This window comes from Chelonia mydas, chromosome 4 (genome assembly GCF_015237465.2).
Source record: "Chelonia mydas isolate rCheMyd1 chromosome 4, rCheMyd1.pri.v2, whole genome shotgun sequence".
NCBI classification, from domain to species: Eukaryota; Metazoa; Chordata; order Testudines; family Cheloniidae; genus Chelonia; species Chelonia mydas.
The window spans coordinates 15,143,036-15,156,992 of NC_057852.1; the positions used below are offsets into that span (position 1 = coordinate 15,143,036).

The following is a 13,957-nucleotide window of genomic DNA, read 5'->3' on the forward strand; positions in this document are numbered from 1 at the left end:
ATTAGACTTTTTAACTCTATTTTAGAGGAAGCTATCTAGAGGTTTGATCATGAAAATTTGATAATTATCAAAATACTTTATACGAGGTGACTATACTATGTAAGTTAATAAGCTGTCTCTCAGAATATTGTAAAGAAAATCATAACATGTTTATATACACAGTACTGGATGTAGATGTAAATTTTTATATACATACACAAATACTATGTTCAGAAAACATTATTAAGGTTGCAAAGTTAAGCACTCAAAAGTTAGGAAATGCAACCTTAATTCAGCCCCCTGATGCATATGCATTGTAAAGCAGTCTTTAATGACATGATCACAAACTATATTTTCCACAGAACCTCCATCTCATTCAGTGTACATGATGCACAGTCCTCACTTAATGAAAATTAAGTTACATTCAATATTTATTAATTTTTATTAAATTCAATATTTTGTTTTCTCCTGATTGTTCAATGGGTGGCCCTAGGCCTTATTTAGTAAACCCTATTCAAACCCAGCTCTGAACAGAGAATTATTAATTTCCTCATCAACTTTTTTCTGGTGCTCCTCACTACAGTATCTGATTATTCACAAACACAAATGAATTCATTATCACAACACCTCCTGTGAGATGAGGGGCTGGTATTACTCCCATTTTACAGATGGGGAACAGAGGCACAGGGATATTAAGGTTAAAAGTTTCCACTAATTTTGAGTGCCCAATGTGAGACCCCTACGACCTGATTTTTCAGATTACTTAGCATTATGTAACACTTTATATGTTTGAAGCACAACTCAGAATGACTTCAGTTGCAGCTGTGAATGCTCAGCAATTTTGCAAATCAAGACCCCTGGGCTCAAGTCAGGTACCCAGAAAATGAGGAACACACTATTAGAGTGATTGAGCTGCTCAAAGAAAAGGTTGCCAGAATTCTTTTTAACATGGGCAAAACAATGCTTTTTTCTCTAACCTCATTCTTGGAAATAAATTAAACCGTTCTGGCTAAAATGTTTTTTTTTTTTTCTTAAAGTCATCTTGAAACAGACACCTGATATAAAAAAATTTCAGCTCAAATGGTTAAAGTTTGGCAAAGTTATAAGCATCTAATAATAGGATATTATAATGGGAAGTGTCTGGCACTCTTAATAAGTGGTGCTTACAATGGGTATGTCTACACTACTATTAGACATTCACGGCTGGGCTGTGCCAGCTGGCTTGGGCTCATGGGGTTTGGGCTTGCAGGGCTTGGGCCTGTGGGGCTGTTTAATTGCAGTGTAGACATTTGGGCTTGGGCTGGAGCCCGAGCTCTGGGACCCCATGAGGGGGGAAGGTACCAGAGCTTGGGCTCCAGCTTGAGCCTGGACATCTACACTGCAATTAAACAGCCCCTTAGCCAGAGTCAGCTGGCACTGTCCCACAGTGGGTTTTAAATTGCAGTGTAGACATACCCAGAAAGGCCAACTGCATCCTTGCTGTGACTCCACTGATTTCATTGGAGTCACACAATTGATACATTTTGCTCATATGCTGTATATACAGAAAAAGGGACACATTAGAAAGTGAAGTTTGTTGGTAACTGAAACTTTTTTAGTGAATGTCTCCAAATGATATAAGGCAAAACTTTGGTCAAAGCTTTTTTATAATTTCCTAGCTGCTTTGCCTGTTCTCAGAAAACTCGGAGATAGGTAACAGTTTATGCAAACATTCAATGGACAGAGCAAATAGACAATACATAGGCTAAAGTACACAAACGTGCCTTAGGTGCAAAATTTATGGCCATCATTTAGTGACGTTTTCTCAGCTGTGTGAAAGAGAAACTAGCAATGATGTAGAGTGATCAAACCATTTCTTTTCTGAGCCCTTGTCTACACTAGGACTTTAGGTCGAATTTAGCAGCGTTAAATCGATGTAAACCTGCACCCGTCCACACGATGAAGCCCTTTATTTCGACTTAAAGGGCTCTTAAAATCGATTTCCGTACTCCACCCCTGACAAGTGGATTAGTGCTTAAATCGGCCTTGCCGGGTCGAATTTGGGGTACTGTGGACACAATTCGACGGTATTGGCCTCCGGGAGCTATCCCAGAGTGCTCCATTGTGACCGCTCTGGACAGCACTCTCAACTCAGATGCACTGGCCAGGTAGACAGGAAAAGAACTGCGAACTTTTGCATCTCATTTCCTGTTTGGCCAGCGTGGCAAGCTGCAGGTGACCATGCAGAGCTCATCAGCAGAGGTGACCATGATGGAGTCCCAGAATCGCAAAAGAGCTCCAGCATGGACTGAACGGGAGGTACGGGATCTGATCGCTGTATGGGGAGAGGAATCCGTGCTATCAGAACTCCGTTCCAGTTTTCGAAATGCCAAAACCTTTGTCAAAATCTCCCAGGGCATGAAGGACAGAGGCCATAACAGGGACCCGAAGCAGTTCTGCGTGAAACTTAAGGAGCTGAGGCAAGCCTACCAGAAAACCAGAGGGGCAAACGGCCGCTCCGGGTCAGAGCCCCAAACATGCCGCTTCTATGATGAGCTGCATGCCATTTTAGGGGGTTCAGCCACCACTACCCCAGCCGTGTTATTTGACCTCTTCAATGGAGATGGAGGCAACACGGAAGCAGGTTTTTGGGACGAAGAAGAAGATGATGATGATGATGAGGTTGTAGATAGCTCACAGCAAGCAAGCGGAGAAACCGGTTTTCCCGACAGCCAGGAACAGTTTCTCACCCTGGACCTGGAGCCAGTACCCCCCAAACCCACCCAAGGCTGCCTCCTGGACCCGGCAGGCGGAGAAGGGACCTCCGGTGAGTGTACCTTTTAAAATACTATACATGGTTTAAAAGCAAGCATGTGGAAGGATTAATTTGCCCTGGCATTCACGGCTCTCCTGGATGTACTCCAAAAGCCTTTGCAAAAGGTTTCTGGGGAGGGCAGCCTTATTGCGTCCTTCATGGTAGGACACTTTACCATTCCAGGCCAGTAACACGTACTCGGGAATCATTGTAGAACAAAGCATTGCAGTGTATGTTTGCTGGCGTTCAAACAGCATCCATTCTTTATCTCTCTGTGTTATCCTCAGGAGAGTGAGATATCATTCATGGTCTCCTGGTTGAAATAGGGTGCTTTTCTTCAGGGGACATTCAGAAGAGCCCGTTCCTGCTGAGCTGTTTGCCTGCGGCTGAACAGAAATGTTCCCCGCTGTAAGCCATGGGGAGGGGGGAGGGTTGAGGGGGTAGCCACGCGGTGGGGGGAGGCAAAATGCGACCTTGTAACAAAAGCACATGTGCTATGTATGTAATGTTAAGAGCAAGGTTTACCCTGAAAGACTGTAGCCACTGTTTTATAAAATGTGTCTTTTTAAATACCGCTGTCCCTTTTTTTTTCTCCACCAGCTGCATGTGTTTCAATGATCACAGGATCTTCTCCTTCCCAGAGGCTAGTGAAGATTAGAAAGAAAAAAAAACGCACTCGTGATGAAATGTTCTCTGAGCTCATGCTGTCCTCCCACACTGACAGAGCACAGACGAATGCGTGGAGGCAAATAATGTCAGAGTGCAGGAAATCACAAAATGACCGGGAGGAGAGGTGGCGGGCTGAAGAGAGTAAGTGGCAGGCTGAAGACAGGGCTGAAGCTCAAATGTGGCGGCAGCGTGATGAGAGGAGGCAGGATTCAATGCTGAGGCTGCTGGAGGACCAAACCAGTATGCTCCAGTGTATGGCTGAGCTGCAGCAAAGGCAGCTGGAGCACAGACTGCCACTACAGCCCCTGTGTAACCAACCGCCCTCCTCCCCAAGTTCCATAGCCTCCACACCCAGACGCCCAAGAACGTGGTGGGGGGGCCACCGGCCAACCAGCCACTCCACCACAGAGGATTGCCCAAAAAAAAGAAGGCTGGCATTCAATAAATTTTAAAGTTGTAAACTTTTAAAGTGCTGTGTGGCATTTTCCTTCCCTCCTCCACCACCCCTCCTGGGCTACCTTGGTAGTCATCCCCCTATTTGTGTGATGAATGAATAAAGAATGTATGAATGTGAAGCAACAATGACTTTATTGCCTCTGCAAGCAATGATTAAAGGGAGGAGGGGAGGGTGGTTAGCTTGCAGGGAAGTAGAGTGAACCAAGGGGCGGGGGGTTTCATCAAGGAGAAACAAACAGAACTTTCACACCGTAGCCTGGCCAGTCATGAAACTGGTTTTCAAAGCTTCTCTGATGCGCACCGCGCCCTCCTGTGCTCTTCTAACCGCCCTGGTGTCTGGCTGCGCGTAACCAGCGGCCTGGCGATTTGCCTCAACTTCCCACCCCGCCATAAACGTCTCCCCCTTACTCTCACAGATATTGTGGAGCACACAGCAAGCAGTAATAACGGTGGGAATATTGGTTTCGCTGAGATCTAAGCGAGTCAGTAAACTGCGCCAGCGCGCCTTTAAACGTCCAAATGCACATTCTACCACCATTCTGCACTTGCTCAGCCTGTAGTTGAACAGCTCCTGACTACTGTCCAGGCTGCCTGTGTACGGCTTCATGAGCCATGGCATTAAGGAGTAGGCTGGGTCCCCAAGGATACATATAGGCATTTCAATGTCCCCAACAGTTATTTTCTGGTCTGGGAATAAAGTCCCTTCCTGCAGCTTTTGAAAGAGATCAGAGTTCCTGAAGATGCGAGCGTCATGTACCTTTCCCAGCCATCCCATGTTGATGTTGGTGAAACGTCCCTTGTGATCCACCAGAGCTTGCAGCACTATTGAAAAGTACCCCTTGCGGTTTATGTACTCGCCGGCTTGGTGCTCCGGTGCCAAGATAAGGATATGGGTTCCATCTATGGCCCCACCACAGTTAGGGAATCCCATTGCAGCAAAGCCATCCACTATGACCTGCACATTTCCCAGGGTCACTACCCTTGATATCAGCAGATTTTTGATTGCGTGGGCTACTTGCATCACAGCAGCCCCCACAGTAGATTTGCCCACTCCAAATTGATTCCCAACTGACCGGTAGCTGTCTGGCGTTGCAAGCTTCCACAGGGCTATCGCCACTCGCTTCTCAACTGTGAGGGCTGCTCTCATCTTGGTATTCATGCGCTTCAGGGCAGGGGAAAGCAAGTCACAAAGTTCCATGAAAGCGCCCTTACGCATGTGAAAATTTCGCAGCCACTGGGAATCGTCCCAGACCTGCAACACTATGCGGTCCCACCAGTCTGTGCCTGTTTCCCGAGCCCAGAATCGGCGTTCCACAGCATGAACCTGCCCCATTAGCACCATGATGCATGCATTGGCAGGGCCCATGCTTTCAGAGAAATCTGTGTCCATGTCCTGATCACTCACGTGACCGCGCTGACGTCGCCTCCTCGCCCGGTATCGCTTTGCCAGGTTCTGGTGCTGCATATAATGCTGGATAATGCGTGTGGTGTTTAATGTGCTCCTAATTGCCAAAGTGAGCTGAGCAGCCTCCATGCTTGCCTTGGTATGGCGTCCGCACAGAAAAAAGGCGCGGAACAATTGTCTGCCGTTGCTCTGACGGAGGGAGGGGCGACTGACGACATGGCTTACAGGGTTGGCTTCAGGGAGCTAAAATCAACAAAGGGGTGGCTTTACATCAAGGAGTATTTCAGGCAGGACTTCATGGAGGGTTCCAATAAGAAATGGTGCACCTAAGTTATTGTTCTTATTGGAACAAGGAGGTTAGTCTGGCCTCTGATTGATACATGGCTAGATTTACCTCGCTGCACCTTCTCTGTGAGTGACTGCAGTGTGACCTAGAGGAATAAGTCCCCTAGATGGGGGTGGGGGGAAGCAAATGAGTACAAAACAAATCTGGTCTATTTCTTGTTTTGATCCACTCCATATATCTTTTACATCTTTGGCTGGCAGCAGACGGTGCAGAAGGACTGCATGCCATCCACATCTCATGGCTGCCCGGCAGAAGATGGCGCAATACGACTGCTAGCCATCCTCATCTCTTGCCTGCCCGGCAGAAGATGGTACAGTACGACTGCTAGCAATCCGTATCGCCTGCCTGCTCACCATAAGACGGTTCAATAGGACTGACTGCAGGACTAAAGAGAATGACCTGGTCAAGTCACTCCAAATTTAGTCCTTGAGCCCATGACTGCCCAGGCGCTCCTGGCCGACGTGGCCAGGAGCACCTCGGACATGACGATGACAGCTACCAGTCATATTGCACCGTCTGCTGCCAGAAGGCAATGGGTTGCTGCTACTGCGTAGCAATGCAGTACCGCGTCTGCCAGCACCCAGGAGACATATGGTGACAGTTATCTGAGCGGGCTCCATGCTTGTATGGCGTCTGCACAGGTAACTCAGGAAAAAAGGTGTGAAATGATTGTCTGCCCTTGCTTTCACGGAGGGAGGGAGGGAACGGGGGCCTGATGATATGTACCCAGAACCACTCGCGACAATGTTTTAGCCCCATCAGGCATTGGGATCTCAACCCAGAATTCCAATGGGCAGCAGAGACTGCGGGAACTGTGGGATAGCTACCCACAGTGCAACACTCCGGAAGTCGACGCTTGCCTCGGTACTGTGGAAGCACTCCGCCGAGTTAATGCACTTAATGCACTTAGAGCATTTTCTATGGGGACACACACACTCGAATATATAAAACCGATTTCTAAAAAATCGACTTCTACAAATTCGACCTTATTCCGTAGTGTAGACATACCCTGAGAAAGCAATAAAAACCTTTTGCACTGGAGTTACTAAAGTTCTCTCAATGGTGCATTAGTATTCTCAAGTTAAATGTCAGCATTTGTTTTACACTGGACCCAGAGAAGATAAAGCTAAACATACTGTAAATATACAAGGTCAAATTCTGTCTTCACCTGGCCACACCCTCTAGGCAGGTTATTCTCACACAAGGGAAGGGAAAGGCTGTGCACATGGCCCTTTCCACAGCACTGCTGCCTGCTACCCACTCCCATAAATCCGTGGACACTAGTGTAGCTCCTGCAGGAGCTGTGCTATTTTGGACTCCCCCGAGCCACAGCTGTCTCTATAGGAAATGTGAATTTCCAAAACACAAAGAGTAAAGAAGAAAAAATTACTATAGATTTTATCTGCAGTATCTTATATTTCCCCATGGGATTGGTAGGGACAGTCTGCAACTTTTGGTCCTGTACCCCTCCCTACATGTGGAGTCTGTAGGGGCATGGAGGGGGCATGCCATGAACACCTGCAGAGGGCTGATGGGGCCTTAATTAGGTGCAATTCCTATTGAGATCAGTGGATCTGTGTGAGGACAGAATTGGTCCCACAGTACATATTTACTGATAAAAAATAAGGTGTTTCCATAGTGACTGACGCACCCACACTCTGTTGTGTGTTAATGATCATGGGCTTGATCCAATTGCTACCAAAGGTAATGGAGACTCCCATTTACTTTGGTGGGAGCTGGGTCATGTCCTATATGGAGAATCATATAAAAACTATAGAGAAAATAATGATTATTTTCTGCATAAGACTTCAGTTAAATCTATAATTTAGGTGTATTTAAAAAGAAGGGAGGAAGGTTACATAATCTAATATTAATACAAAAGCTGTCATAAACTAAAAGGGAAAAAAAGTCAGAGAAGCCAGTATGGGAAGGAACTTTTAAAACATTCTCCTGCAGAATCTGCAACCCAAACATTGCAGGATTGTACTAGTACATGAGAACCAGAAAAGGAAATTGGCTGGAAACTGGAAATCTGACTAGTCTTTTCTCACTGTCTATGCTGAGTGAGTTTCAGAAAACGCACACCATAAATGGTGAAAAGTAAAATGTATTTCAATGTAGTCTTTGTTTCAATATTTTAAAGTGTTATTAGTGACACAGGTAAGGAAATTTGTTTTAAAAAGCTAATTTTCATTCTCCAACTGCTAAGACAGTTTTAGCTAAATAAAAAGAAAAGAAGTAAGTCCATAATATGAGAAGTTATAGGAAATGAATTAATCCTGGTAGGTAAGAATCCTTTTGAAAAACCCCAACTGGAAATGACATCTGTTTTTGAACTTCGGAACTGCTCTGCGTCATGCTGACTTCACAGTCTAGAGCAGATACTCACGTGAGGAATGAAGCCTTGAGAGGCTTGGGAAGATGGCACATTAGAGTGGGGATGAGTAAGTGGCAATGATATGTGGCGTGGCTTTCCAGAAGTAGAACCTGATGTATATCCTGGGCCCTGCAGTTCCTGCCGAAGAACAGTAGTCAGGTGTAAGCAGACAAAATGGTGTACAGGCTAAAGACTTTTGGACAGGGACCATCTTTGTTATGTGTTTTTTACAGTGTGTAGCACAATGGGGCCTTGGTCCAAGATTCTCAAAAGTGAATAATGACTTTGAGTGCCTCAACTGAGACCCCTTTAGGGTTGTCTCAGGTTGGGAACACAAAAATGGAGGCACCCAAAATCAATAGTCACTTCTGAAAATCTTGGCAGGTCCATGACTGGGGTTCCTATGCAGAATAAAAAACAATAGGATCATACTGACTGCAAGGAATCCTGAATGGCAGCAGGCAGTTTGATGCTATAAAATATGGTCCCCAGTGTAGTCCTATAATCTACTTTACAAGGTACACACAAGTTAACCCTTTTAAACCCATTAGTCACACACACTTCCAGCAGTTTGCTTTGTGCTCAGAATTCCATGTATTGCTGTGGTGGTTACAACGGTTTTCTATCTGGGAACCACTCAGGGTAATGATTCTTGGGAGCTGCCACAGGTTGGCTCACCCCTTAAAGGTTGGGGTGAGCAAGGCCTGATTATAGAAAGAGTCACACATGAAAGAGAACAGGGTGATTGCCCTATAAAGAGCACCAGGAGGCTGCAGTGGGGGGAGCATAGCATAGCGAAGAGAAACTGCAGAATGTGCAAAGACCTCATGTGGGGAAGGCCCTGAGACCAAGGGAGCTGTGACAGAGAGCAGCCCAGGGACCAGGCAGCTTCTGTGGAGAAACATGGATGGAGTCTGGGCCTAAAGGCAAGAGCTGGAAGGCTAAGCCCCAGCTAGGAAGAGCTGGGAGGATGGGCTGTGAGAACAAGCTGGGACAGAATAAGAGCTCTGGCTATGAGAGAAGACACCAGAGCTTAGTATGGACTCTGATGTGGTGATGGGCTTTATTTTGGGACCCAGTGATGGTTAAGAACTATTTCTGTTATTGAAGTGGCTCTAGGCAGGGGTGATAATACAGAAAGGAATTGTTTCTCCTATTAAATCAGCCCCAGGCAGGGGTGATGTTATCCTAGAAAAGAATTATCCTATTATTAAGCCAGCCACAGGCAAAGGGTGGTGACATCCATGTGAAAGTTGTGTGCAGTTCTTACAGGTCCTACAAATGGGGGCTAAAGGGATCAGTGTGCCTGTAAAGTGACCCATGACCAAGACGGGGTGCTTGGTAGATGGCCATCCTGCTATAGGAGCCACTACAAAACAAAATTGTCCCAAATTTTAATGTCAAGTTAAATAACTTATTACTGTTCTTGGTGCATTATTCATTTTCATATATAATTCAATAAAACTCTCAAATTCTAATTCACCTGAAACTGCCAGAAAATTTCAGGAGTATCACAGAAGTCTTAGTACTTGTCACAGAAGCATGGTGCCAAAGCATTCTCATTATAACTTTAATTCATTTTAAATCATACCTTGATACCCTTACTCACATGGAATAGTATTTTACAAGTAAGTGATATCAGTGGCACCACTTGTGAAGGGGTGATACTGAACCTGAGTTAAGGGTAAAGATGAGAACCCTTGGGCATATGCTGAAGTAAAAGGAGGGTAGTATTAAAACTAGAACCAAGAGTAAATGCCTACACTTTTCAGTCCACATATTAGCTATAAAGAACTTACTTTTACATCCAAAGTGTGTTGTAGTTTGAAGCGCATAGCTTCTTGCTCCTGACACTGGATTATGCACTGACATTCTGCAAATTGCACAGATGCCTGCAAGAGAGAATGAGATTTAATTAACCTTTTCTTTGTTTTCTATTAAATGTTTTTAATCCTTTCTCTCTAATAAGAACAAGGGGCCCTACAAAGAGTCATTTTATTTGTATAGCGCCAGCAGTGTGGTAAGTGCTTTCTAGAAATATAAGACCAGATGCCAGCCCTGCAGAGCTTCCAAAGGGCAGCTGAATTGCCATATGACCCTAGTAGCAATGATACCCACATAACAACCTTAAGGAAAGGAGATATTCCTATTGGAAAGAATCCTGAACACCTATGGGATTTGGTAATCCAAGTGTGTTAACTGGGCAAAGCCCTCTTCAAGGCTTTAAAATGGATGAGGGGGTGAAGTTGGTGACTTGTTTGGAATCTAAACTCTGTTAAATAATACAACTTGTTATATAGTGGAAAAATGTGATATATACAGATATGATAATACGTATTCTTGTCCTTTATATATGTAGCAGGAAACTAAGCAACAGGAGCTGGGGAAGTTTCTGAGCCCAAGCTCTACAGTGAGGCAGAGAGAGACAGGGACATTTTAAGGAGGGTGTTTTCATAATTCTAATAACGTTCCTTGTTCAGTGTTAGAAGAAACTGAGTTTCTTTCTGTCATTCTGTACCACTGTCACATGACAAAAAGGCAGTTGACTCTCTATGCTCACTGAAGCATGGTGAATACAGTGTTCATACACATAATTAGCTGCCTCTTGTTTGCACGGTAGTTTCCATTTCAACATTCAACTCAGAAATAATTTATGAGCAGCAGGTTGATCAATTACATTTAATGATGTCTACACAGCGGAGGCTCTCCAGGGCAGGTAAGATAGGCACTATCTGTCCTGTCTGACCATCTGTTATGATCTTTACCCACGGCTTTAAATGGGCTCTGACTGTACTTTTACAGTTAGTTTTCACCCACTCACTTTCAGACAGCACCAGCCTTCATTTTGCCTATGCCTTTGTTAGTTGGCTATATTATTCCTGTATGTCCTGTTACACACAACAAAGCTGTGCTAACAACATGATTAAGGTTGCAGAGTCAAGCACTCAGCCTTAGGAAAAGGCCAGAATTAAGGATGCCTGCGGTGCCGGCTCCGCATCTGATCTGTCTTCCCCCTCTCGCAGGCTGAGTCTCCCTCCCTCGGCTTCTCATCCCAGTCACCCCAACAGCTACCTTGTCTCAGTCTCCTTGCCCAACCAGTCTCTGTCCACCCCACAGGCTCCTAGCTCTAATCTACTCCTTCTCCGCACCCCACCAGGACTAGCTCTCTTCCCCTCTGTATATGAGTCAAGCACATTCCTCTTGTATGCTGCCTGTATGCCTGGGGGGAGGGGGACGTTGTGGCACACGAGGGAGAGTCCCCCTGCTCTGAGTTCCTGTGCCCAGTGTCCCCTGGTGGCCCATGCAGTCCCGAGATGGAGTTTGCTCTGTGGGGATGGCACATAGGAGCTGTGAGGGGTTAAGCATGGCCAGTGCAGATGGAATTTAGCTGCCAAACTCTAACAAGTCTAGACTGAAGATATGCAAATGGAGATTTTTTTCAAAAGTTTATAGCTTGGTGAAGTTTGGGTGTTTTTCACAGGGATAGGAAAAGGCACATCTGGGGCCCCAAGGCAACCCCCTTGCCCCACAGAATGGAGGCACTTGAGCTCCTCCGTGAAATGGTTGTAAAAATTTTTAACATGGGAAAAGCACATTATTTTTCCACAATATCTTTTTCAGAAAGGGATGAACGGTTCTAGCTGAAACTCTCCTGAAAACTTCAGCCTGAGGCAAAACCCAGCATGGAAACTTTCAGCCTGAATGGTTAAAGTATGGCAAAGTTGTAAGCAACAGAAAACCATGTTATCATGGGAAGTGTCAGGCAATTTTAAGTTTGGTGTCACTACCAGCTCCACCTCTAACAACAGTTAGTTTTACATGGCTGTTTGGGTCCTCACCTGGAGTGCTGTCTAGACCCAGGGGGCAGGATCTGCCATGATAAGCTCAACCAGACAACAATTGCAACAGCACAAGGTGCTTACAATCCTCCCTGCACTGGGAGGCCTGCAGCCTCCGTAAATGGGCAATACTGGCCAGGGTGACCACCAGGCACATACAGATTCAGTGTCTCTCTGGCAGGGCTCCTACAGAGTCCCAACCACAGAACACCCAGTGGAAGGTAGCTGTGCAAGCAACACCTGCCCTTCCCTAGGGGTGAATTCTTCCCTTCTGGCTCAAGGAGGTGCAACTTGTATCTCCCAAGCGCTGGGGCTAAATTAAGGCTTCTGTTAAAGAAACCAGAAATGTATTAATGTGAGGTCCAGGTCAAGGTTTTAACAGATGTCCTCTCTTAAGGTCCCTTCTCTTCACAGGAAATAGTACAGAAAAGTTTGGGGAATGAAAAATGTGACTGAACTAAGAGCTACCTTATCAAGAGCTGCCTCCATGTTAGCAATTTTTTCTTTCAGACGTCGATCTTGTGACCTTAGGATCTCCAGCTCTCCCGTCATCTTGTTGTTTTCTGTTGCAATACAACTCAGTTCTTGGCTTAGTTTATTTTTCTCTTCTTTCAGATAATGCTTCTCCTGCATTTGTAGAGATAAAGACCAAAGTGAATATGAGATAAAAGTTTAGGATTGCTAACATCATACACAGCTGTTGTCTATGAGCTTTATGACTTGAAGTAGTTTATATTCTTTTAAAAATTTTCAGTGAAACTTTCCAGAAGCTCAGCTATCGTACTAAGCAGAAACAGGAATTTTCACAATTGGAAGTGTAGAGTTATAGAGTTAGGCTATCACCTCACAGAGCCTTTAACCATTTCAAATCTGAAATTTGAAACTTTGAGAGTATATGAGCATACTCATGCTCCACACTTTTCTAAATTCTTCCATTGCCCAATATCAAAGAAACAACTGTCATACTCCATGCAAGTGACTAGATCCAAAGCTAGCAGAGGAGGATGAATTGCTGTGAACACATGTAGGTGACAATCCAGTCAACTCTACTGGTAACTAAACCATTTATCTGTCTTGGAATCTACTAGACAGACCTTCATTGTTAAGAAACTGACAAGCAGTATCCACCAAAACTTGAACTGCTGAGAATCTGAATTAAGATTTCTGCTAAACTCTCCTCCAAAGCAGGCACCCACTGTGGCATGATCGTATGAACAATAATGTTTACAGAAAATATGAAAATAAGTTATTGTAGCTGCCTGACAATTTTTGTCAATCAGGATATGTTAGCTAATAAATATAATCGTTTCCTGCTATTGAGCAGAATGAAGCAAAATCACCTCTGGATGGATTTTTCAGTTAGGAAATAGTATCTCAAATCCAGCAGCAAACAAAACTGAGAGGTAAAACTGAGGGTAGGCACTGAGGGCCAGATTCAGAAGGATGTGCAAGAAAGGGGAGTTGGTTGGTAAGAGGGCGTGAGTCTAAATGAGTTTGTAAGTAATTAAGGGCCTGATTCTCATTTACACTAAGGTCACTTTCATCTGATCTAGCAGTAAATTATATTTACACCCAGTTTAGGGCTCCTTTACATCACTAGAGCAGTGTAAAGTGACTTAGGGCTTGGCTTCACTTACATTTTGTAGCGCTCTAACTTGCTGGCTCAGGGGTGTGAAAAATCACCTCCCTGAGCGCAGCAAGTCAGAGCGCTTTAAAGCGTTAGTGTAAACAGCGCTTGGAGCGCTTGGAGCTAATCCCCTCGTGGAGGTGGATTACCAGGAGCACTGGGAGAACTCTCTCCCAGCGCTCGCGGGCGACCACACTCGCACTTCAAAGTGCTGCCGCAAAAGCGCTCCCGCAACAGCGCTTTGAAGTTACCAGTGTAGCCGTGCCCTAAGTGTATATGAAAATTAGGCCCTAAGTCTGAGGGAATTTAAGTCAGGAGAGAGACTAATTGATGTAACATTCAACTGGAGGAAGCCAGATGAAGGTGTAAGTTATGCTAGCTAATACTCCCTTTGGTCTCTCTTGGACTAACCCTGAATTTGTCCCTGAATCTCTACTTGGAACTATTTATCTAAATATAGTTAAA

General features: G+C 45.0%; 1 protein-coding gene across 1 annotated transcript in view; it reads right to left on the reverse strand.

Moving 5' to 3' along the window:
* The window catches only part of CCDC158 (coiled-coil domain containing 158), a 68,931-nt gene that overhangs the window by 16,874 nt on the left and 38,100 nt on the right, over nucleotides 1-13,957 (reverse strand). The window contains exons 16-18 of the mRNA XM_037896721.2: nucleotides 12,334-12,492; nucleotides 9,826-9,918; nucleotides 8,039-8,164 (exon numbers count right to left, since the gene is read on the reverse strand). Of these exons, the coding sequence (XP_037752649.1) occupies nucleotides 8,039-8,164; nucleotides 9,826-9,918; nucleotides 12,334-12,492 (378 nt within the window). The remainder of the gene's footprint in view (nucleotides 1-8,038; nucleotides 8,165-9,825; nucleotides 9,919-12,333; nucleotides 12,493-13,957) is intronic.